This window comes from Stigmatopora nigra, chromosome 2 (genome assembly GCF_051989575.1).
Source record: "Stigmatopora nigra isolate UIUO_SnigA chromosome 2, RoL_Snig_1.1, whole genome shotgun sequence".
Lineage (NCBI taxonomy): Eukaryota > Metazoa > Chordata > Actinopteri > Syngnathiformes > Syngnathidae > Stigmatopora > Stigmatopora nigra.
This window is the reverse complement of record NC_135509.1, coordinates 6,685,413-6,712,932: the sequence shown is the minus strand read 5'-3', so window position 1 is coordinate 6,712,932 and position 27,520 is coordinate 6,685,413. Positions and strand designations below refer to the sequence as shown.

At 37.4% G+C, this 27,520-nt stretch overlaps 2 protein-coding genes across 4 annotated transcripts in view; one reads left to right on the top strand and one right to left on the bottom strand.

Moving 5' to 3' along the window:
- Positions 1 to 2,644, top strand: part of LOC144188868 (transcription factor Maf-like) — a 55,564-nt gene extending 52,920 nt beyond the window's left edge. For both annotated transcript variants that reach the window (XR_013324950.1, XM_077710715.1), the window contains exon 3: positions 613 to 2,644. The gene's annotated coding sequence lies outside the window, so the exon portion shown is untranslated. The remainder of the gene's footprint in view (positions 1 to 612) is intronic.
- The window catches only part of wwox (WW domain containing oxidoreductase), a 169,267-nt gene continuing 142,214 nt past the window's right edge, over positions 468 to 27,520 (bottom strand). Inside the window, exons 9-10 of one of the 2 annotated variants that reach the window (XM_077710712.1) lie at positions 1,613 to 1,815; positions 468 to 738 (exon numbers count right to left, since the gene is read on the bottom strand). In XM_077710712.1, the coding sequence (XP_077566838.1) occupies positions 1,615 to 1,815 (201 nt within the window). In that variant the 3' untranslated portion in view covers positions 468 to 738; positions 1,613 to 1,614. Of the gene's footprint in view, positions 739 to 1,594; positions 1,816 to 27,520 lie in introns of those variants that run through there. The other variant, XM_077710713.1, reaches the window with a different exon arrangement.

Genomic DNA, 27,520 nt, shown 5'->3' with positions numbered 1-27,520 from the left:
TATGTATGTATGTATGTATGTATGTATGTATGTATGTATGTATGTATGTATGTATGTATGTATGTATGTATGTATGTATGTATGTATGTATGTATGTATGTATGTATGTATGTATGTATGTATGTATGTATGTATGTATGTATGTATGTATGTATGTATGTATGTATGTATGTATGTATGTATGTATGTATGTATGTATGTATGTATGTATGTATGTATGTATGTATGTATGTATGTATGTATGTATGTATGTATGTATGTATGTATGTATGTATGTATGTATGTATGTATGTATGTATGTATGTATGTATGTATGTATGTATGTATGTATGTATGTATGTATGTATGTATGTATGTATGTATGTATGTATGTATGTATGTATGTATGTATGTATGTATGTATGTATGTATGTATGTATGTATGTATGTATGTATGTATGTATGTATGTATGTATGTATGTATGTATGTATGTACGTACATACGTACGTACGTACGTACGTACGTACGTACGTACGTACGTACGTATGTATGTATTTTAAAGGAAAACGGAGTGGAAACAGTTTGAATTCTGTTTAAAGTTGTAAATTTGTCTTTTTTTTGTTTTTTTTTAGATTCTGAAAATGGAACGCTTACGTTTCAAGATGGACGTTCAACACCCGGACGACTGCCATAAAGCACAAGGTCTCAAAAAGCAACCCAAACAACGGCGGCGTAACTTTGACCTCCCCCAAGATGATCTGCAAAGGAAGAACAAAAAAACACATTTCTCCAATTAAACAACAACAAAAAAATCCCAAACATATTCCCAATTTCTACAAAAAATATCAACGAGTTAACAGAACGTCGTTTATAAATAAATTGGTAAATAAATCAATAAAAAAAACATGTCCAAACCCCTTTTAGCACAGAAATTAGGATGTTGTAAATATTGTACAGACATAATAAGGACATTATTTAAAAAAATATATAAAAGGAAAGAAAAAAAATAGTAAAATTAACTCTGATATATGTAAAGAATTCCTACATCCATGTGTGTTAGTATATCAATAAGTTTCCCATATTTTTTTTTAACCCTCCCTTTAAATGGACTAACACGCATGAACTGGAAAAAAAAAGTATAAATAATTTCCTAAATTTGTACAAAAAAAGTACTAGGACCACAATGACTAAAAAAAATTGCCAAACCAACGAAAAATAAAGTTATTTTAGCAGATAAAATGAATCTTTTTCACTATAAATTCCACTTTTTTTGTTAAAACGTAAATGCTACACTTTTTGAATGCAACTTTTTACTTTACAAGCTCTAAAATATCAGAATTAAACTTTTAAACACAAAATAACAATTCATTGTGGTCCTAATACAACTCACTCCACCTACCCACGAAAAATAACTTTCAAAAACAATCGTTAAACCCCGAAAAAACCCGAACCCTCGTGTAAGTGAATCTTCCCCATTTCTTCCCAAGTAGCGTCATTAATGTAACCCCGCCCCCTATCACTGTAGCGTATCCACCCATCCACCCAATAGTGCTTTTGGCAGCTGTGTCGAATAACCCCCAATTTTTTTTTGCTCTATTCGCCCTGGACGAACAACACGGACAATTTCCTCACCCTCAGATTGCCCGGATTCGGGCAGCGGTCTGGTCGCCGTGCACCACCAGGCGTTCGCTCAACTCCCACAAGGCCAAGGCGGCGTCGGGGTCCTGCGCTTGGGCGGAGGGTTCACAACGGAAGCAGTTGTTGAAGTACATACCCCCCAGACCTTCCAATTCGGGAGCCACGGCGCAGTACACAGTGGTAGCGGCGCCTTGTTGCTGCGGAAACACAAAAACATACGAACTCAGCAAACTGGACTATGCTGTCTACTCCTGTACATATATTTATATACATATATTTATTTATCTATGTCTCAATTGAGTGTCTATGGGACCACATGAACAAGAACACTAAGATCGATTAATTTTGTTGTTTTTTTAACAGTGAACTGATGCTAATTCGCTGGATTTTTCGCCAAATGTATTTACAGTGTTCCCTCGCTACTTGGCGGTTCAGCTATCGCGAACTTAGAGCTTCGCAGATTTTTTTGGGAAAAAAAATACAAATATTACATTGAAACAACATATTTTACAGTTTTTACGGTAGGGAATCCCTACTTTGCGGATTTTTTTGGGAAAAAAAATACAAATATTACATTGAAACAACATATTTTACAGTTTTGACAGTAAGGAATCTCTACTTTGCGGATTTTTTGGGGAAAAAAATACAAATATTACATTGAAACAACATATTTTACAGTTTTTACAGTAGGGAATTCCTACTTTGCGGATTTTTTTTGGGAAAAAAATACAAATATTACATTGAAACAACATATTTTATAGTTTTTACAGTAGGGAATCCCTACTTCGCGGATTTTTTTGGAAAAAAAAATACAAATATTACATTAAAACAACATATTTTACAGTTTTTACAGTAGGGAATCCCTACTTCGCGGAAATTCACTTATCGCGGGTGGTCCCGGTCCCCATTAACCGCGATAACCGAGGGAACACTGTACTCGTTTGTGATTTGCTGCCCTCTAGTGGCAACTCAATGTAATTAAAATCCAGCGAATTGCTAGGGGTTTCACTGTGGATGTAAAAAGGTTGGAAATGTGTATTTTTCATTAAGTGGCTAGTGCGAGGCAGCGCGGTGGACTAGCGGTTAGCCTCGCAGGGCCGAGTATCAAAGTTCGATTCTGCGGGTTTTCTTTTGGGCTTTCTCCAACGTTCCCAACATGCAAGAGTGGAAATTTCCAGTTGGTGTGAATGTGAGTGTGAATGTTTTGTTTGTCTAAACAATTGTTTGTCTAAACGGGGCCTGGGATTGGCTGGGAACCAGTCGAGGGGGCGTATCCCGCTTTTTAAACATGCGCCAAGTCAGACCAGGACAAGAACGTGGATTGGATGCTGAGCAGCTATTATGAAAACAGAACGGGACCTAAAACTGAGCCTTGTGGGACTCCAAAGGAACAAATATCATATATCAACAAACCATGTAACATATGTAATGTATACCCAATGATTTGATTGGATGATTGTGTATTCCTGTTTACTCCACTTACCCTAAACAACCTATAGAAAATAAACGAACGCATGGAATTAGTACAAGTTTGGCCAAGTTGAAATACATATATCGCTTTTACACTCACATATTTACACAGAATTTGGGTTTTTGTCAGTCAGTAAGTCTTAAAGCTAAATTTAAAGGAATCAAAACGCACAATGCTAAGTTGTCTTATGCTTTGCAGTGGTCGAGTCGGTCAGTCGGTATTTAGCAGAGCTTTTAACGTCGTGACATTTTCATAAGCAAAGCGGGACGGAAGATGTCAGGCGGAATTACACACGTTAGCGTTTGCTTTCATGAAAAAAAATATGGAAAAAGCTACTGTGAAGGCTTTCAACGACACCAAAGCAAACATCAAGGATGGATGGCATGAAATGTTTTGACCTCAGAGGAAATTGTCACAGCACCGTATTAGCGTCTTACGCTATTGCTTAGCCTTGACATCTGGCTTCACTTGTTCACTACTATTGACGGCGATAGATGTGTTTTGACTGGTTAGCTAATCATCAGGTTGCAATGCCACTAAAGACTGAGAGACAACGATGCATTATTGGACATGAAAACTAACAATTTTGCTTGACTTGTAAGACTTTTAACTAGTAATTGTGTCCAAAGGCACAATTTGATATTTGCTCAATTCAACAAATTCAAAAAAGATTCGATATTCAAACGATTCAATATTCAAACGATTCAAAATTCAAACAATTCAATATTCAAACGATTCAACACTCGAAACGATTCAATATTTAAACGATTCAAGATTCAAACGATTCAAGATTCAAACGATTCAATACTCAAACGATTCAATATTCAAACGATTCAATTTTCAAACAGGATTCAATTTTCAAACACGATTCAATATTCAAACAATTCGATATTCAAACGATTCGATATTCAAACGATTCAACATTGAAACGATTCAACATTGATCGATTCAATATTCAAACGATTCAATATTGAAACGATTCAATATTCAAACGATTCAATATTAAAACGATTCAATATTCAAACGATTCAATATTCAAACGATTCGCTATCCAAACACGATTCGATATTCAAACAATTCAACAGTCAAATGATTCAATAGTCAAACGATTCAATATTCAAACGATTCAACATTCAAACGATTCAATATTCAAACGATTCAATATTCAAACGATTCAAAATACAAATGATTCAATATTCCAACGATTCAACATTCAAACAATTCAATATTCAAACAATTCAATATTCAAACAATTCAACATTCAAACGATTCAATATTCAAACAATTCAATATTCAAACGATTCAATATTGAAACAATTCGATATTCAAACAATTCAATATTCAAACGATTCAATATTCAAACGATTCAATATTCAAACGATTCAATATTCAAATGATTCAATATTCAAACGCGATTCGATATTCACACAATTCAATATTCAAACACTTCAATATTCAAACAAAATTCAATATTTTCTCAATTACACAACAACAACAAATCCCTACAAACAACGATTAAAAGTGCACAGACATAAACTCCCTGGAGCAAGACGTCCTCTCCACCCAAAGTCGGAAGGCTAGCAGCTAATGGCCAAACTAGCGCTAAACTCAATTAGCCAAAAACATGATTGGACAACTTTGAATTGGACATCTAACACCGTCCCAACATTAAATCGGAAACAGCGAAAAATACGAAATAAACGCTAAAATGGCATTTCACCCGCATATTTTTACGACAAGCGTTTGAACGCACAGTTGTGCTTCCACATGCTAAATGCAAATAAGAAAAAATGATTTTTAGATTTGTCATCAATGAGGAAACTTCGGTGAGCACATTTGAAGAGAAAATGACGTCTGGCGCGGTAACCTGCCTGGCGACCGATAACTGCGGCGTCTCATGTATCAAAGGCGGGACAAATGCCAAGCAGTGTCTCTCTGAGCTGGAAGGTTCACACAGATGTCGCTTTGGCTTTTAAAAAAACGCAACGTTTCTTTCGCCTTTAACACGCCGCCGCGACTTTGAGTTCAGCTACTAAACACTGGCCGGAGTAGAAGATGGTACAGAAGAAAATAAAATGTGCTGATGCTTTGCGGTTAACTTTGAAACCAGGCTTGGACAAATTAATGTGTAGTATGACATATCGGAAGAAAGTTAAACTGTTTTTTCGGAACTTATTTTTTGCCGTGTTTGGCAGCCAATAAGCTAAAAAAAATTTAAAAACTTTTTAATCTACTTTTTAAAGTAACTGTTGTGGTTACGGAAATTTGAAAATCCGCTAATTTATTCAATTACAAAATTTGTAGTAAATGGTGATGACATCATACAAATGCTAAAGATATTTAAGACATTGAAAACAAACTTAGCTTGAAAACACAGACCTAAACCCCATCAAACATTTTAACTAAATCAGTCAGTGACAGCCAATAAGTTGATATGTGATTGGTTGGCTAACATTTTTAACTTAAAACAATAATTAGTTTTAATTATCAGTACTTTGACATTTTTCGACTTAGATTAAAAATATATATAAAAAACAACTGAAACTTGCTTGACAATTTGGCAATTTTTGACAAATTTGCCAATCAATAACAAAATATCATACATTAGTTTGATAGCATATACAGACGCCACTTAAAACCCTGACCCAAACACCATCAAGCACTATAAGTACACCAGCATTTTTCAAATTACTAAAATTTATATCAAAAAAAAACACCTGGCACTTGGCAATTTTTAACAAATTTGCTAATCAATAACAAAATATCACACATTAGTTTGATAGCACATCCTGACACCACTTAAAAACCCTGACCTAAACACCATCTAGCACTATAACTACACTAACATATTTCAAATGACTAAAATATATATAAAAAAACAACTGGCACTAGACAATTTTTTGACAAATTTGCTAATCAATAAAAAAATATCAAACCCTGACCTAAACACCATCAAGCACTATGAGTACACTGGCATTTTTCAACAGATTAAAATATATATATAAAAAAAAATACCTGGCACTTGAAAATTTGTCAATTTTGACAAATTCGCTAATCAATAACAAAATATCAAACCCTGACCAAAACACCATCAAGAACTATTAGTACACTGACATTTTTCAAATTTGACTAAATTATACATCTATAAAAAATACCTGGCCCTTGACATTTTGGCATATTTTGACAAATTCGCTAATCAATAACAAAATATCAAACCCTAACCTAAACACCATCAAGCATTATTAGTACACTGCCATTTTTAAACTTTGACTAAATTATACATCTATAAAAAATACCTAGAACTTGAGAATTTAGCAATTTTTGACAAAAAAATCTGACCTAAACACCATCAAACACCATTTGGATGAACTCCACCTGACACTTAACCCAAATTTCAAGAAACACCGGCTTCCAAATCAGTTTAAATATCTTAAAAATAATCACCAAAACACTCTTCTCACCTACAAACAAACAAAACATCGTCCCACATGTGACTGGATCACAAGTACAATCCCCACATTTATACATTTTGATGAGTAAAGATCAACGTTTACCAACATTCCAGCGCTTTCCATAGGCGTATGCTTCAAAGCGGCGAAGACCCCAACAAGGCCTCCACGGGTCCATTCTTCTCATTCCCCCTTAATGCGATATTAATGATATTACGGGATGCATTTGAAGCCATGTTAATCAACTGAATTGACTTCATTATCCAACTTGAACTGCCGCGCGATTGCCAATTTGCGAGCAAACAACACCCACATAGAAACACACTCCCCTATAAAGCCATTGCGACCAATCTTTCCTCAAAGTTTTTGTTGGTCTGGGCAAAAAGACAACATCTCTGAGTACCAGTGACGAGTGACATCATCATTGCTCGCCATGAGCACACCACTATCACATTTACCATAAGCAATGTCAATATTTCCTCTAATTTTTCATGTAAAACATGCTGTAAAACACCAAAAAACATAAGAGTGGACAGAGCTACGCCCCTGGAAAGCCGTTGCGACCAATCTTCCCTCTAATTTTTCATTGGTCTGGGCAGAAAGACAACATCTCTGAGTAACAGTGACAAGTGACATCATCATTGCTCGCCATGAGCACACCAGTATCACATTTACCATAAGCAATGTCAATATTTCCTCTAATTTTTCATGTAAAACATGCTGTAAAACACCAAAAAACATAAGAGTGGACAGAGCTACGCCCCTGGAAAGCCTTTGCGACCAATCTTCCCTCTAATTTTTCGTTGGTCTGGGCAGAAAGACAACATCTCTGAGTACCAGTGACAAGTGACATCATCATTGCTCGCCATGAGCACACCAGTACCACATTTACCATGAGCAATTTCAATATTTCCTCTAATTTTTCATGTTAAACATGCTGTAAAACACCAAAAAACATAAGAGTGGACAGAGTTACGCCCCTGGAAAGCCGTTGCGACCAATCTTCCCTCTAATTTTTCATTGGTCTGGGCAGAAAGACAACATCTCTGAGTAACAGTGACAAGTGACATCATCATTGCTCGCCATGAGCACACCAGTATCACATTTACCATAAGCATTGTCAATATTTCCTCTAATTTTTCATGTAAAACATGCTGTAAAACACCAAAAAACATAAGAGTGGACAGAGCTACACCCCTGGAAAGCCTTTGCGACCAATCTTCCCTCTAATTTTTCGTTGGTCTGGGCAGAAAGACAACATCTCTGAGTACCAGTGACAAGTGACATCATCATTGCTCGCCATGAGCACACCAGTATCACATTTACCATAAGCAATGTCAATATTTCCTCTAATTTTTCATGTAAAACATGCTGTAAAACACCAAAAAACATAAGAGTGGACAGAGCTACTACCACTAGCTGCCACATAAACAGCGCCATCATGGGAAAATGGGTAAAAAAAATATAAATGAAGAATGTTTGGATTTTATTTACTGCGCGCCATATGATTGCTACTGCACAGACAAATATTACATTGAAACAACATATTTTACAGTTTTTGCAGTAGGGAATCCCTACTTCGCGGATTTTTTTGGGAAAAAAATACAAATATTACATTGAAACAACATATTTTACAGTTTTTACAGTAGGGAATCCCTACTTCGCGGATTTTTTTGGGAAAAAAATACAAATATTACGTTGAAACAACATATTTTAAAGTTTTTACAGTAGGGAATCCCTACTTCGCGGAAATTAACTTATCGCGGGTGGTCCCGGTCCCCATTAACCGCGATAACCGAGGGAACACTGTAGTACGCAATTGCTAACAGCTTAGTTGCGACGCCATCCCAGTCTTCCAAACGCAACCCTTGTACAGTTCCAGTGTGCAAAACTCTTTAAAAAAGCGTATTCAAAAGCAAGTATAGTATGTAAGTGTGCAAATGTGTGTGTGTGGGTTTTGAAGGGGAATGTAGCATAACGTTCTTCTTCTCTGGTGTGTCCTATTATTGCATGTAACTCCTCCCCCTCCTCCATTTGTAAACTACAACATAAACCCGGATTGTAAATAAAGTCAGAACTGTAGAGCAGTCTGTTTTTTTTGTTATTTTTTGTACATAAAACTTGACTTGTAAATATTTCCACCCCAAAAACGATTATAACAATATTCACTATGCATGCTGAATACTTAGCAATTCTTTCAGGTACTTTTATAAAATCCCGAAATTCTCATAGTGGCATGTCCAATTGGAGGAAAATGGAGAAAAAAAATGGAAAATTTTGAAAATATAGGAGTAAAAAAATCGATATTGTCAGGCAATATTGTGTATTTTAGGACCATTTATGTGTACTAAAAGTCTTCCTGTTTTCTGGTGTGTTCCTACTTTCCATCTGGGTGGTTTTGGCAGCGCTACGATGCAAAAAAAACGAGGTTCGAGGGTAAAGGATGGGGCAACGCAGTCTGACGGGGTCAATAATTGGAGTCCAGTGTTTGTTTTTAAGCCCCGCCCCTCATTTTGGAGGTCCGCCCTGGATTTTGTTGTCATTCATTCAAGTGGGACTTGATATGGATTGTGCTTATATATCGACAAAATGTTTTTCTATGCTTTCTTTGTCCTTTTTGTCCCCCGACACGTGATGTTTAAATATAGATGGAGGTGTCTGACTTTTTAACCTGTGCTAAAGATATTTTACATTTAATAAATAACCATTGAAATCAGGTGGAAGTGGTTGTTTTTAAGTGTAGTCGGTTAGGAATGAGTTATTTTGGGATTTACAATGAGTCAAAGTGGTTTTTATATATTTTTTGGAGTGGCAAAATACAATAGGAAAGTAGGACTAAATTTTGATCAAAAATAAAATTTAATTTTATCATAAAACAGCCTAATTTGAAATGTGACAGCTTAAAATGGGAAAATGAAGTGTTCTTCAATGATAATTTCATTGAAATAACCCATTTCAAAGTTTTTTTTGTTATTAAAAAAACTTTTTGATACTTAACACTTTTAAGCCTGACTATTTTGAGTTTTTAGCAATTCGTATATTTTTTTTATAACATATCACTAGATGATTCTAATGTCTAATAACGAAAATTAACAAAAATTAAATTAAAGTGAGGCAATGATTTTTGTCATGTAAGTATCACTTAACTAAAAACATTTTTTGAAAGAATGTATACTTTTTTGACCTACCAATAAACGCATAAAACATAATCCATGGAACAAAACGACTTACATTTGTATTTCAATTTAAAATCTTTAAAACAATGACTTAAAAACAGAAGTTTTCCTTAAAAAATGCAAATATTTGATCAATTCTGTGGTTAGCAACTGAGAATATTTTTCAGAAAAATAATTAATAACCATATGAGCAAATAATAAAGTTTGTGTGATAGTCGTACTTTAAAATGAAGGAAATTTAAACTATTTAGCCATTTTTTGCATAAAATCTGAAAAGAAGTGCGTCAATAAATATCTAAAAAGTACTTTGGTGACTCCACCTCTATTTTCCCCACCAACTCTTGGCATTAAAGTAAAAACTATAAGAAAAGATTGCTTTATAAAAGCGCGCTAAAGCGAGTGAAGCCCGGATGTGAAATATCGTTTCCAAATGTGAGGTGACCAGCATCCTGGAACTGATTGTGTTGGCCCAAAGAACGTCTTTGGAATGAATGCCTGCCTGCCTGCTTTTGTGTGGATGGGTGTGTGCGTATGTTAGTGTATGTGAGTGTGTACCTCAGCCATTGTAACCTTTGCGAGTTGACAGCTCAACTGAGCGTGCTCAGTCCAGCTGTAGCGGGACCTTTGGCTAACGTGTGCCCCCCTCAAATAAACAAGCTGTCCAAAACTCCATTCACTTTGCCCAGTAGAGCACGAGGCTAGCAGATTAGCACCTTTCTCGCACTTTAAAACAAACCAAGACTCACCCAAAAAAAACTAAAACCCATCACTTACTAAAAAAAAGTATCCCGAATGACGTTATCGAACCGGACCTGAAACGTTATTGTTGAGTTTATTCTGTAGTACTATTATGCATATATACTGTATTTTCACGACTATAAGGCGCACCACATTATAAGGCACACCCTCAATGAATGACATTTTTTTTCTATATACAAGGCGCACTGTATTATAAGGCGCACTATCTATTTGTCTATTTTGGAGAAAATTGAAGACTTTTAAGTGCGCCTTATAGTGGTGAAAATACGGTAATTGCTATTGACTTCCAGGTATAAAGCACTCACTACTTTACAGTCACCTCTAGAGCCAGCCATTGTTGATGTTTTGGATTGTTTTGTATCAAATCTTGCAGTGGGGGAGGAGCTATATGATGGAAGATTTTGTAAACTAAGATAGCATCTGCATATTTAACAGTATTGTTTCAGTTTTCAGGCGTTTGTGTTTTGTTAATATCCGACAGTGGTGGTTTTTCGATTTCGGTTTTCTGTTTTTTTCATTTATAAGGCGCACTGGATTATAAGGCTCACTGTCTATTTTGGAGAAAATTTAAGACTTTTCAGTGCGCCTTATAGTCGTGAAAATACGGTGTATATGTGTGTATTTAATCATTTCTTTGTTAAATCATTCTTCCAATTGTTCAAGAGTCGTCAATGACTCTTGCTACCAGAAGATGGATATCAATTCAAATGAAGTTTGTTTTTAGTTTCCTGTTTATTATTGTTAAATACCTTAATTGTTATTGCAAATTATGTAATTAAATGTCAATAATTGAATAAGATGTCCGCCTGCAGTGATTATATAATTATATCATAAGGGTAATTATTAATGAACCTATCAGTTATCAAAAGGAGAAATAATACATTTTTGGCATTGGCATCGAGTCCTTTTACGTATTTCGCCGACCCGTGTCCCCCAACAGAGGTCGTCCGGGGGTCGAGCACCCTTGCTAAATGCGGCGCGCAAATAAAAGGTCAACTTTTAATAGAAATAGAACAAATCACCGGCCGTACCGAAGCAGCCGAGGGAGCCCGTCCAACCGTTACGGCAGCGGGTAATCGGAGTGATCGGGCAAATTGACCATCACGTCGCGCTCCCCCCTGTGATTAAGCCCCTCCTGGTCATCGGCCGGTGCTAAACTCTAATTCATAGCCTCCATTAGCCCGCTGGATGTGGCTAATACTCACCTACTGGCAACGTGTTCCCTTGGGGGGCATTTGAGTCTGGATGGAGACTGTGGCGCTCCAATTGCGACTTTCTCCTATTTCTTTCTTTCTATTCCTTCATCACAAACACGAGTTTAGGCTTTTACTTTTGTGACTCAGCTAAAATAATCAGTGGAATCGGATTCCTGGAGAAAAGTTGGAACCATTCAGGTTGGTTCTGGAAATAGATAGACCAGGGGCGGGCGAACTTTTGGGCCCGGGGGACACATTGACTTTAATTCCCGGAGAAAAGTTGGCCATACTGACTTGAAAAATGTGACAGATGGGCCGGGTCAGCACAAGATATGTTACAAATAAAAAAGTGCATCCGTTAAGAGTACATATGAAACATAAACAGAAAAAAAGGACTAAAATATTCACATACTCATCACTCCTTATTCAAGTAAAAAGTATAAAGTACAAAGTAAAGTAAAAAGGTCTAGGTGTTAAACTGAATCCACAATGGGCCAAGCCCCTTTATCTATTTTTAAAAGACATTTTAATATTTCTTAATACATTCCTTTTTACTTGACTTTGTACTTTATACTTTTTACTTGGATGATGAGTGATGAGTATGTTAATACTTGAGTCCTTTTTTTCTGTTAATGTTTCATATGTACTGTTAACGGATGCACTTTTTTAGATGTATCCTATCTTGTGCTGACCTGGCCCATCTGTCAAATTTTTAAAGTCAATGTGCCCCCCGGGCGCAAAACTTTGCCTACCCCTGAACTAGATTCAAAGACCATAGATCAAAGACACCTCTGACTTAAAATAAACAATATTTAGTGACGCCAGATCTAAAGTTCTGTGAATATCTTGCTGTGTCCGTTAGGCTAAAATCAGGCTAAAATTGGGATAAAATCGGGCTAATATCGGGCTAATATCAGGCTAAAATCGGGTTAAAATTGGGCTAAAATCGGGCTAAAATCAGGCTAAAATCAGGGCTAATATCAGGGCTAAAATCGTGCTAAAATCGAGCTAAAATCGGGCTAAAATCGGGCTGCAAGACAGACCTAACTTAAAGACACCAGACTAAAAACAAGTAGTCAATTAATCTACTCCAACTTAATGTGTTAATGACAGAAAATGCAACTATTCCCACATCAACTACTCACTAAGAAAAAAAAAACTGCAAGTGTTTGAAAAAAGGGATCATTGACAATAACTCAGGAGCAGCGACAAGAAAAGACCGTCACCCTCCCATTTTTCCTTTACCGGATAAAATCTAGCGAGTGTCAGTCATCCGCTTACGTGGAACACCCAGAAACCGGCAACGACAAAAGACGAGGGCAAAAGCGAAGGAGGAGGTGAGGCCAGGCATTCAAGGGGAAAATGACAGCCAGTCGGAAGGAAGGAAGGAAGGACTTGCGCAGCCACTGTGAAACAATCTCATTTTTATCCGACGATGACAGGACTTCCGAAGTGATCCGCACAAGCTAATTATTTTGCCCTAATAAAAGCAACATATGCTAAGACAATAAAAGGCCTTATTGGACAGCTATTCATTAAACGGTGAAAGCACTTGGGGACAGGGATTACCTTTTTTTAAAAGGGATTTTCTCTCTTTTTTTTAGCAATTGTACGGACCAACATCCCAAAGAAATGATGGGATATTTATCGCCGTCAATGATGTAAAACTACATTTTTAATTGGGGTGAAAATCTAATAAATTCTGAGGATTTAATAAGATATTCTTTTCGGGTTGTAAAGGTCAAAATATTGATATTAAGTATTCAAGTATGGTCTAAATCAGGCAAAGTTTTGGGCCACATTGACTTAAAAAAAATTGACAGATGGGCGGGGTTAGCAAAAGATACGATACATATAAAAAAGTGCATCCGTTAATAGTACATATGAAACCTAAACAGAAAAAAGGACTTAAGTATTAATATACTCATTACTCATCATTAAAGTAAAAAGTATAATGTACAAAGTAAAGTAAAAAGGAATGTAGTATTAGGAAAAATTAAAATTAAATTTAAAAAAAGATGGAGGGGCTGTAAAACACGAAAAACAAATACGAGTGGACAGAGCTACTGCCACTGGCTTCCCTGTGATGGCGCCATCTTGGGGATTAAAACAAAAACATTAATTGGACAACGACGGCGGGCCGGATTAAGAGGCCTAGCGGGCCGGATGTAGCCCACGGGCCGTAGTTTGGTCTAGATAATGCAAAATGTGACATACACTCATTCAGAATAGCTCTAAATTATAATTACAGTATACTGTACCCATATATTTTAAGCACTGCTTATATTTTTTATAAATGGAACAAAAATTAAAGGATTAAATGGTGATAAAACTTAAATGAATAGATTACAAATGAATAAAAACATAAACACACTTTAGTTATGGCTCCCAATAACTCTCTATCTTGATTGGTCTCCTTCTACCTTTCCTCCTTCAGTCACACAGTGGAGGTCAGGAGAGGGATGTTCTGTTTTAAATAAGGAGGCAGCGCTGGCCCATTAAACTCTGATAGTAATGATATTAATTTGGCAGGAACGTGTCATTTTCACAGGAGAGCAACTAGCTGAAGAACTGTCATTACGTGCCTGTGTGAAAGTCTAAGTGCGCACACACACTTTAAGTGCGTATGAGTGTGTGTATGTGTGTGTGTGTGTCACAGCAGAGCAGCTAGCGGTAACATTATGAGTGTGAGAGATGTACTAATGGGACAGATTAGTGTGCCCTTGGTCACTATGGCCATAGTGTACTGACTGGTGCTGTGACTTATATCCTATGTGGAGACTTTAAAACAGGGGTGGCAAAAGGGTGCCACTCTTGTCGGTCTTAAAAAAAACAACAAAAAAACGTACCGTATTTTCACGACTATAAGGCGCACTTAAAAGTCTTAAATTTTCTCCTTCTCTTCTAAATTTCTTTCAAAATAGACAGTGCGCCTTATAATCCAGTGCGCCTTATATATGGGGAAAAAAACAAAACCAAAAACGAAAAACCACCACTGTCGGATCTATTAAAAAAAGCACAAACGCCTGAACTGAAACAATACTGTTAAATATGCAGATCGGCCATTTTAGTTTACAAAATCTTCCATCATATAGCTCCTCCCCCACTGCAAGATTTAATACAAAAAAATCCAAAACATCAACAATGGCTGGCTCTAGAGGTGATTGTGTAGTGAATGAGTGCTTCATACCTGGAAGTCAATAGCAATTTCCGTATTTTCACCACTATAAGGCGCACTTAAAAGTCTTACATTTTCTCCAAAATAGACAGTGCACCTTATAATACAGTGCCCCTTATAGTCATGAAAACACGGTAATACAGTGTTACCTCTACTTACGAAATTCATTGTTTTGTATCTTCATACCATGATTGTTAAAACGACCCTAAAACCCCTTAAAAGGAGAAAAGTACTGTATTTTCATGACTATAAGGCGCATTGCATTATAAGGCGCATCCTCAATGAGTGACATTTTTTCCATATACAAGGCGCACTGTATTATAAGGCACACTGTTTATTTTGTAGAAAATTTCAGACTTTTAAGTGCGCCTTATAGTCGAGAAAATACTGGAAACTGATTTTGCAAGAAATATATACACAAATGTGTGTATTAAAAAAAGGAAAGAATATTATGTTTTAAGCTGTGAAATGAATAGGAAACGCAAAAACCTTTTGCAGGTGCGAGTTAACTAAACATACTATGTACACGAAAACACATAACTTGAAATTATGTTCAGCACACTCACAAAAATTCAAGAAACAAGTCTGTAACGAACAAGGGTCATTTTCAGATCAGGCTAGCACTAGCCTACACTATTAGACCTAGTGGTGGCTAACCTTGGGTCAGGCTAGCACTATGCTACACTGTTGGCTAACCTCTACAAGTCGGCTATAGCGCGCTAACCTTGGTTAGCATGGAAACGCAACTCTAACACTATAATTCAAAAAATGGATAGAAGTGTATATACACTTAATGTTATGCTTCTTTTTAATGTTTCATAAGTTTTAGGAACTAAATGGCTTCCCATTGCAACTTTTCGTAACTTGATTATTTCGTATATAGAAACCATCGTAAGTAGAAAGTGTCTTTATCAAAAGTTGCGTTGTTCTAAAGTAACCACGTACGTGAGTTCCTACGTGACCCCGTCTCGCCACTTCTGACCGGAAGAATGCGCTCCCGCATAAATTAACGGTGATGCGCCGCGATGTAATTATGCCGCTGTCAGGTTGGCCTCCCTGCTCAAATTCATTTTAATAAACTCCGTCTCCAAGGTTACCGACCGCAGGGGGTTAGGAAGAGGAGGCGGGTGGCGACGGGGTCACCTTTGGTGTCAACCCCTATAGATCCCGCCCATGAAAAAAAATACTGGCATAAACACGTCACCATAACACAGGTGCCTTGTTTGGCACTCCACTAGAAAAATAGTGTGTAAATATTATATATTGATTAAGAGTTTAAAGGAACATTTATTCATTTTGTGTACGCAAAGGGTGCTGGAGCTAATCCAAGCCAACTGGGAATTGGTCGACAGCCAATCGAGGCGAAAATTAAAGAATTTTATTCTGTTTTTAGAGTATGAAAAGGGCACAAAAGGGCGGATTTACTCTACCTGCAGACCACTATTGGCCCGCAAGCCACTTGTTTGACACCAGGGAGTTACAGGGGAAAACCAGCAAAAAGTCACAGGATTAAACGGAATGTAAAAATAAGAGATTTTGCGCAATTTATTTCAATATTAGCTCCATGTAAATCATAGGTGTCAAAGTGGCGGCCCGCGGGCCAAATTTGGCCCGCCACATTATTTTGTGTGGCCGGAGAAAGTAAATCATGAGTGCCGACTTTCTGTTTTTGGATCAAATTAAAATGAAGATTATAGATGTATATTATATTTCCTGATTTTACCCCTTTTAAATCAATAATTGTAATTTTTTAATCATTTTTTTCAGTTTTTTTTAGTTCAAAAATCATTTCGTAAAATCTAAAAATGTATAAAAATATTCTGTTCTCCACTTTAATATAGAAGATAATAAGTAAAAGAAAATTTCCTTTACTAAGTAAAAAAAGCTCCAATAAACATTGTTTTAAATCTATAAAAAAACATAATATTCAGCGATTTTAATCCACTTCTTTTAACCCATTTATAAATTTAAAAAATCTAAATATTATACCTAAAATGGGTCTAACAACCTTCATATAAACGCAACAAAGATTATCTGTCCATCACAAAAAAAATTCTACCAAAACCTACCAAATTATCGGACAAGTTTAGGGAATATTTAAGCGCTAGATGCAAAAAAGTGGAAAAAAAGGACGACAAACATGGCTAACCCCGGCTGAGTTTAGGTCAGCCTGTGCCAGGTTGAGACTGGCGCCTCAAGATTAGCCTCCACGTTAATGGAGTTAATACACACACACACACACACACACATATATATACGTCCGCATACACCTTAATGCTGCGGCAGGGGAGTCCGAAAGAATGTGTGTATAAAGGGGGAGTGGAACTAGTGAGAACACAGCTCTTCCCCTCATATCCTATTTCCCCATCCTCACCGTTGCATTACAATCCGATTTAGCTGGCCCTGCTTCCTACACAATCCTATTTATGAACGCAACTGTCGCAAACTCGCATAGGCACACACAACAATCCTATTTGTGTGCCCCCTCCTCCTGTATGCAGGTGCCATCTATCCAAAAGGGCGTCTTATATATATGTGTGTGTGAGTGCTTATCAATGGCGGGTGTGTTAATGCGACTCTACATTGGCAGGGAGAAGGAAAAATTATATTATTTTTATTATGTTTTTGGGATCGATTTGATGTTAAATTTTTTAGAGGGCAAGGGGCTATTTTGGGGGGTTTAAAATAAATAAAATTAAATAAGATAGTTTAATAAAGACCTGATGTTGAGGTTAAAATATGAATACTTAATGTAAGGTCATATTTGAATTTTTTTGTGTGTAAAAAATGTAGATGATGCGTTGGAAGTATACAAAAGTCTTTGAAGTAGTATTAATTAAAAATACTTATTTGGAAATTAAAATGTAATAATTGAGGTCAAAGAAAATAATCCTGAAATTTAAAAAAAAAATCTTAAATATAAAAAGAACTAATATAATAGAAAAGGAATGCATATAAAAATTAAATTATATATTTTTTAAATAAATATATTTTAAAATTATACATAAGAGTCATTTAATTAATAATATTTTTAAAAATTGCTTTGGAGGAATTTACTTTTAATTTAAACATTTATTTTACAATTTGATTTATTTTTCTTTAATACTTACATTTGAATTTAAGATTTTCAGAATAAAAAAATATTTTTCGTGGTATTTTCTCCATTGTTTTTGTCATTAATTTATGCATTTTTCAATACTTTTGCATGTAAATTTTAAATATAAATTCAGGTAATAGCTAACTGCGACCTTTCCTGACGTCCAATTGGTTTAAATTGGGAAGTTTGGCATCAAATTAACATCAATTCCCCCCCCCCCTATTGACACATGCTAGCATTAGCTAACCAGACCATAAATTTGACCTCTATCATCGACAATACTCCAACAAAATTTGATGTGTTTTGTACTTAGTTCCTCTCCATTTTCTATCCACAATTGAGCCAATCCCGCCTCCAAACAGAAGTCGGACAAAAGCGTCACTCAACCGACGTTATGAAAGCTCGTTCATGCTGTTTGAAGGTGCCGTGATGAAAGGCGGACAAGCGTCGGGGACCCCCACCCGACCCGACGCTCCCCATTAGTCGCTGACGTGGCTTGAGGAGCTACGACGGAGGTGAACGCCAAGGGTGTTTTCGTCTAACTGGATTTGGGAAGGAAAGGTTTATGTACAGCAACTTGTTCTCTCTATGCTCCACTTTATTAAGGGAGGAAAGGTGGAGACAGGTGGCTGTCTCACAGTCCTTTCAAGGACTGGGTAGGGCAAACTACGGCTCGCGGGCCAAATTCGGCCCGCTAGGGCTTTTAATCCGGTCCGCCGACGTTGTCCAAATATTTTTTTTACCCAAGATGGCGCCATCACATGGAAGCCAGTGGTAGTAGCTCTGTCCACTCTTATTTGTTTTTTTTGTTTTACAGCCCCTCCTTCTTTTTTTAAATTAAATTTTAATATTTTTTAATACATTTCTTTTTACTTGACTTTGTACTTTATACTTTTTACGTTAATGATGAGTGATGAGTATGTTAATACTTTAGTCCTTTTTTCTGTTTATATTTCATATGTACTGTTAACGGATGCACTTCTTTATTTGTATCATTTCTTGTGCTGACCCCCGCCATAGCCAGTTTAAGACAATTAAACCTGTATATTTGTCAATAAAAGGCAATTAGTTAACTTATTTTTTTTAAATTACATAATAGGGTTCTTAAAGGTCACATAGTATGCTCCAGCACCCCTGCCACAGCCAGTTTAAGTGAATTAAACATGTATTTTTGTCAATCGAAGGCAATTAGTTAACGTATTATCTTTTAAATGTAATTAAAGGGTTCTTAAATGTCACATAGTATGCTACAGCACCCCCGACGTTAGTTTAAAGCGAATGGAAAATGAAGGAATAAATAAATAAATATACGTATCATATGCTTAGCTTCGTTTTTCTTGATTTTTAAGGACAAACAACAATCTTTTTGGGCATTTTGATTGATTATTATGGATTTTTTATGTCAATTTTTTTGGAGAAACATAACCCCCAACGCTAGTTTAAAGCGAGATGGAAAATGAATGAATGAATAAATAAATATACGCATCATATGCTTAGCTTCATTTTTCTTGTTTATTTTTAAGGACAAACAACAATCTTTTTGGGCATTTTGATTGATTATTATGGATTTTTTATGTCAATTTTTTGGAGAAACATAACCCCCAACGCTAGTTTAAAGCGAGATGGAAAATGAATGAATGAATAAATAAATATACGCATCATATGCTTAGCTTCATTTTTCTTGTTTTATTTTAAGGACAAACAACAATCTTTTTGGGCATTTTGATTGATTATTATGGATTTTTTATGCCCATTTTTTTGGAGAAACATAAAATCAAAGCTAAACATTAAGTTGGACACCTGCGCTTTACGTTTATTCCATCTAGGTCTTGCTTTTTAATGTCCACGCTTCCAACTCCGCGTTGATATACGACATCCACCGTTTGACAGACATTTCCATCCCAAGCCTGCGGCACGGTGAAATAGTGTGACCCAGCTGAATTTATTAATCATTCAATTAACTAAATGTTCTTTCAGATGAATGGAGCGTCGCAGGAAATCTCCGAGAGAGAAAAACGACGACGACGGCGACTACGACTCAAAACGCGCCGCCTTTCACCCACATTAGTAAATTTGATGTCACGCTCGTTATTTGGAATGGTGAAATAAAGGATGCGCCCCCCCCCCCCCCCCCCCCCCTCACCACTTCCTCCCCCAGGTGGAATGGTTCCCTGGCGTCTTTTTTCGATAGAGCCAGCTGGTAAAGACGTCCAAGGCGCTGGATCGTATCGCGCTATCGGGCCACTTGGCCCATAAATTACCTGAGGCTAACAAAGCGTGGCGCTCTAACTATCGCGCAGGCATTCAAAGTCACCTCGGCGCGAGGGTGCTGCAGCTGGTGCTCGGACGTTTGGTCGCTGGACTTTTGGTCGCCGTTTTTTTAATATCTAAGAGAGTTTAATATCTAAGAGAGAGAGTTTAATATCTAAGAGAGAGAGTTTAATATCTAAGAGAGAGTTAATATCTAAGAGAGAGAGTTAATATCAAAGACAGTTTAATATCTAAGAGAGAGAGTTTAATATCTTAGAGAGTTTAATATCTAAGAGAGTTTAATATCTAAGAGAGTTTAATATCTAAGAGAGTTTAATATCTAAGAGAGTTTAATATCTAAGAGAGTTTAATATCTAAGAGAGTTTAATATCTAAGAGAGAGTTTAATATCTAAGAGACAGAGTTAATATCTAAGACAGTTCAATATCTAAGAGAGAGAGAGAGTTTAATATCTTAGAGAGTTTAATATCTAAGAGTTTGATATCCAAGAGAGTTTGATATCTAAGAGAGAGTTTCAGAGCTAGGAGAGTGTAATATCTAAGAGAGAGTGTTTAATATTTCAGAGAGAGAGTTTCAAATCTAAGAGAGAGTTTAATATCTAAGAGAGAGTTAAATATCTAAGAGAGAGTTTAATATCTAAGAGAGAGTTTGATATCTAAGAGAGTTTAATATCTAAGAGAAAGAGAGTTTAATATCTAAGAGAGAGAGAGAGAGAGAGTTTAATATCTAAGAGAGAGAGAGAGAGAGAGTTTAATATCTAAGAGAGAGAGTTTAACATCTAAGAGAGCTAGTTTAACATCTAAGAGAGAGTTTAATATCTAAGAGAGAGTTTGATATCTAAGAGAGAGAGTTTAATATCTAAGAGAGAGAGTTTAATATCTAAGAGAGAGAGTTTAATATCTAAGAGAGGGAGTTTAATATCTAAGTACTCTTTAATATCTACGTACATTTGACCGGCGACCAAACGTCCGGCGACCAAACGTCCGGCGACCAAACGTCCGGCGACCAAACGTCCGGCGACCAAACGTCCGGCGACCAAACGTCCGGTCACGCTGCAGCGTGGTGCTGCAATCCTAACGTGAGCTGACACTAGAATGCAAAACAATAAGATTTCGCAAACGGAACGGCGAGCGGCGAAGGCCTTTGTTTCGCCACTGTGTGCTAACGCTGAGATGCCCTAGAGGTGAATGTTTAGCGCACGTACGCTTTAGCAGGACAAATGATAATACAGAGCACCATCTGCCCATGAGATGCCCTGTCCTTAACACCACCTTTGTACACTCATTTGCTATCGTTTTTTATGCTACTAATACACAAGTAGGGTTAAAATTAAGGATGTCTCCATGCTGTTTTTTCCATTTTTTTCAAGCCGATACTGATCCGAAAATCACATATTTAATCAGGAAAAATAACGTCCCGTGTCAGCACAAGATACGATACATATAAAAAAGTGCATCCGTTAACAGTACATATGAAACATAAACAGATAATAAGGACTAAAGTATTAACATACTCATCATAAAGTAAACAGTATAAAGTACAAAGTCATGTCAAAAGGAATGTATTAAGAAATATTAAAATATCATTTAAAAAATGATAGAGGGGCTCTAAAACACGAAAAACAAATGAGAGTGGGCACAGCCACTGCCACTAGCTTCCACTTGACGCCGCCATCTTGGGTAAAAAAAAAACAACATTCTTTGAACAACGTCGGCGGGCTGGATTAAAAGGCCTATCGTGCCAGATGTGGCCCATGGGCCGTAGTTTGGTCTAAATAATGCAAAATGTGACGTAAACTCATTCAGAATAGGTCTAAATTATATTATATTATTTACTGTACCTATATATTTTAAGCACTGCTTATATTTAAAAAGCTTAGCGGCCCGTATGTGGCCCGCAAACCGTAGTTTACCCATATCTGTGTTAGCATTTAGCATTTAGCGCCCACATTAGCCTGTGTAGCGCTCCTTCTACAGGCCAAGGTCACGACGCCAAAGCATCACCGTGCCCATAAAGCGTAGACGTCGACATAAAGCGGCAGTTTGTCACGGTCACTGAGCAAGGCATCTGTACGCACATTCACATGGCCGTATTTTAAGCTACACGTCTATGTTTGCATGTCGTACGGCACCCCCCACACGCCCGTTGTCCCCCAGTTGCAAGATTCCGCCTCCTCAGACAGGTAATGGATGGCAGACTTAAAGACACTGAAGGGAATTAAGATAAACACGCTCTGATAGGACTAACCTGCCCAGGCCTGAACGCTGTCTGCTTATGCCGAATTAAAACATATCGCACGCTAACGCAAAACGCACTCCAAGGATCCCCCCTGTTGATGGATTTATAACCGAACGGCATGCTTAAGAGTGGAATAAATGTTTGGACAGTGGTAGCTCTTTGAGTAATTGATCAATGAATCACACAAGAGATCTTGTAAATTACCAAGACAAATCAAAGCGTCATAACTCAAAAGCGCCTATTAGAAAATGTTCAAGGTATTTAAACTGATAACAATGACAAGGCGTCGTCCGGGTGTTGTTTTGTTACCTGTCAGGCGTTCGGAATGCAGATTACGGACTCAAAGGTCTCCTATCATGTCATTTTTATTTGATTTATTAGTAAATCTGAGGTTGGGTAGTTAACAACATGTTCAAAATCGGATTTTTTGGCAGAAAAACGTTTATGCTAGGCCTTGTTTTGGTGGCAGACATTCGTTTGTAGGCAGGTGACTATTTTGGGTACCGTATTTTCACGACTATAAGGCGTACTTAAAAGTCTTAAATTTTCTCCAAAATAGACAGACAGTGCGCCTTATAATCCAGTGCGCCTTATATATGGAAAAAAACAGAAAACCAAAAACGAAAAACCACCACTGTCGGATATTAAAAAAACACAAATGCCTAAACTGAAACAACATACTGTTAAATATGCAGATGCCATCTTAGTTTACAATATCTTCCATCATATAGCTCCTCCCCCACTGCAAGATTTTATACAAAAAAATCCAATAAATCAAGAATGGCTGGCTCTAGAGGTGACTGTGTAGTAGTGAGTGAGTGCTTCATACCTGGAAGTCAATAGCAATTACCATATTTTCACCACTATAAGGCGCACTTAAGTCTTAAATTTGCTCCAAAATAGACAGTGCGCCTTATAATACAGTGCGCCTTATATATGGAAAAATGCCATTCATTGAGGGTGCGCCTTATAGTCGTAAAAATACGGTAGCTTCGAAATATTCAAAAAATCCCGCCTACTCCAAAGACTCAACCTACACGTGATATGTGAGACCATATCACCCCTTTGGTGGAGAATGACAGGCCCATTCGGTACTGTCCGACACCCCCCAACCCCCCCTTCCCTCCCCTGCGCTGTTTATCTTTTGGGTCACGTCCCGCGCTCTAACTTCTGACCGATGACCCCGGCCTGTCAGACGGCAGAACGCGGCGCTGAGCTGACAGCTCCCAAAGCCCGATGACCCTCAAAGCAAGAGAGCAGCATGTGAAGAGGAAAAGAGCCGAGGGGGTCGCGCAAGGCCGTCGACATCAATCGGAGGCGGGTTGACACTTTACCTGTACCAAGCCGTGAAGAAAAACAAACATCAAAATGACTCTCTGAAGAGCGCAAACCTTCGCCTACTTGTCAGAAGCAATTTGTGTTCATTTGTCCACCTCTTCCCGGTTCACATGTAAGACAGAGAGACTAAATCGTCTTTTCGTTCCGGAGCAGAGGGGACGGAATTTAACCCAATTGATCCATTTCGTCACCGGACATTTGGTCGCTGGTCTTTTGGTCGCCGGTCAAATGTACTTAGATATTAAACTCTCTCTGTTAGATAAACTCCCTCTCTTAGATATTAAACTCTCTCTCTCTCTCTCTCTCTCTCTCTCTCTCTCTCTTAGATATCAAACTCTCTCTCATAGATATCAAACTCTCTCTCATAGATATCAAACTCTCTCTCATAGATATTAAACTCTCTCTCATAGGTATTAAACTCTCTCTCTCTCTCTCTCTTAGATATTAAACTCTCTCTCTCTTTCTCTTAGGTATCAAACTCTCTCTCATAGATATCAAACTCTCTCTCATAGATATTAAACTCTCTCTCTTAGGTATTAAACTCTCTCTTTCTCTCTCTCTCTCTCTCTCTCTCTCTCTCTCTCTCTCTCTCTCTCTCTCTCTCTCTCTCTCTCTCTCTCTCTCTCTCTCTCTCTCTCTCTCTCTCTCTCTCTTAGATATTAAACTCTCTCTCTCTCTCTCTCTCTTAGATATCAAACTCTCTCTCATAGATATTAAACTCTCTCTCTTAGATATCAAACTCTCTCTTAGATATTAAACTCTCTTTCTCTTAGATATTAAACTCTCTCTCTTAGATATTAAACTCTCTCTCTGTCTCTCTTAGATATTAAACTCTCTCTCTCTCTCTCTTAGATATTAAACTCTCTCTCTCTCTCTCTCTCTCTCTCTCTCTCTCTCTCTCTCTCTCTCTTAGATATTAAACTCTCTCTCTTAGATATTAAACTCTCTCTCTTAGATATTAAACTCTCTCTCTTAGATATTAAACTCTCTCTCTCTCTCTCTTAGATATTAAACTCTCTCTCTCTCTCTTAGATATTAAACTCTCTCGTAGATATTAAACTCTCTCTTAGATATTAAACTCCCTCTCTTAGATGTTAAACTCTCTCTCTTAGATGTTAAACTCTCTCTCTTAGATGTTAAACTCTCTCAGCTAATTAAACTCTTTCAGGTATTAAACTCTCTTTTAGATATTAAACACTCTTAGATATTGAACACTCTTAGATATTGAACACTCTTAGAAATTAAACACTCTTAGATATTTAACACTCTTAGATATTAAACTCTCTCTTAGATATTAAACTCCCTCTCTTAGATATCAAACTCTCTCAGAAATTTAACTCTCTCTCTCAGTATTTAAACTCTCTCTCTTAGCTAATAACCTCTCTCTCTTGGATATTAAACTCTCTCTCATGAATATCATTTTGAGAGCTGCTTTCAACAGTAAACTATCGGTCACCATTTAACCAGTGACAAAAAAGGGACCAAAAGAGTTGCGACCAAACATCCGGCGACCAAACATCCAAGCCCCCAATAATTGACCAATGTCTAAACATGGGTAAGTTTGTCGTCAAGTCCAGCGACTCTAACAAGATTCGCAATGTGAAACAGAACCGAATGTGAAAAAAAAGTAGCAATGGTAGACAGAAGAGACCGACCGGGTCTTCAATTTGGGGATCGGAGTCCATTTTGAGCTCCAAACTCACTTCAAACAGACAGTCCTTCCTTTCCGAGTTCATGCACCGCTGATCTAAGTACATAATGAAGTGTGACATATCAAGCTAAGGCGCTAATGGACTGTGAAGTCATTACTGAACTCCACACACAGCAGCCGTCGCCGTGGACACGCAAAATCTCATGAATGCAACAAAGCTATTTTAAACAGTATTTTGACAGCGCTTCCCAACCCCGGGATGCATCTTTCTCAGCGGTACGTACACTCACTCGTCTGGCTACAAGACAAATTCACGGGAGATCCAGACATAAGAGTCAGGAGTCAAGTGGAGGTTAGGTGTCCACTCATTTGACAGCCCTGACGGACCGTTAATGTCAGAGCGGTGAGATAGAACAGAGCGCACTGCAGATTAACGAGGATTGGACGCTGAATTACGTCACAGAAAAGAGCACACAAGGGAAAACAGGACTTGAATGACACAATTCTGACTGACGGGACTATTTTGTTCTGTATGTCTTTGTACAGGACATTACTTATATCACTCAAAACCATTAGATAACTCTCTAAAAAAAGTCAAGGCCTTGATTGGTCGCTTTAAATAAAGCTAAAATCCTAAAAAAATGTAACAATAGGGTGATTGAATAAGCAATTTTTTGGATAAAATACATTTGGTGTTACAGGACTAGATTCCAGTAAAAAAAATCAATGTTAGATGTCAACCCCAACATTCACAATCATTGATGCCGATAGACGTCCAATCGATTTTCTGTAGAAGCGATCAGTCGTTCAAAGAGTTGAAAATATATAATAAAAAATATCAAGTACATATACATCTATAATTGAGACCATTATGACATAATGCAATGTCTATGGATGTGTAAGTCATGCCTTTATGAGGCTAGTTTTTAAAAATGTATTAATTCATATTCTATAACACTTATCCGCACAAAGGTCGATGGGGGAGCTGGAGCCTATCCCACCCAATTTCAGCACCAGGTGAAGAACACCCTAAATTTGTGGCCAGCCAATCACAGGGCACAACATAACAAAGGACAACCAATCATAGCTAAGGGAAATTCAGTGTTCAATCAACGTACATGCATTTATTGTGGGATGTAGAAGGAAACAGGAGTACCCAGAGAAAACCCATACAAGCCTGGAGAGAATATGCAAACTTCACATAGTGAGGATTGATCTGGGTTCGAACCCTCGAGGCCAGAACTGTGCCGCTGGGCCAGCGTTTTTAGAAAATAATTTTTCAAAACGAGTCACTTGTGTTTATCAATAAGCGGAACTGGGTATGAACTAGTACAGGGGTGGGCAAAGGGGGCTACATTGACTTTAAAAATTTAACAGATGGGCTGGGTCAGCACAAGATACGATACATATAAAAAAGTGCATCCGTTAACAGTACATATGAAACATAAACAGAAAAAAAGGACTAACGTATTAACATACTCATCATTTATCATTAAAGTAAAAAGTATAAAGTACAAAGTCAAGTAAAAAGGAATTTAGTATTAAGAAATATTAAAATGTCATTTAAAAAAAGATAGAAGGGCTATAGAACTCCAAAAACAAATAAGAGTGGACAGAGCTACTGCCACTGGCTTCCGCGTGACGACGCCATCTTGGGGAAAAGAAAAAAGAATTGGACAAGGTCTGCGGACCGGATTAGAAGGCCTAGCCGGCCGGTTGTGGCCCGCGGGCTGTAGTTTGCATGCCCTAGTGTGGACAGAGCTACTGCCACTGGCTTCTGACGGCGCCATCTTGGGGAAAAAAAAAAATATATATATATTTGGACAACATTGGCGGGCCGGATTAAAGAGCCTAACGGGCCAAATGCAGCCCGCGGGCCGTAGTTTGCTCAAATCTGAACTAGTACTACTCTACAGCAGTAAGAACTCAGAAGCAATTCCGATCCATTGGGAACAGAATCCAATTCCTCACTTGACTTCCAATTCATTAGCTGTTAAGTGTACAGCATTCGTAGCGAGTGGCATCACTCGCCACCCGGCATGAAATGTCCCGGCGCCGTTTTGTTATCCCACGTCATTA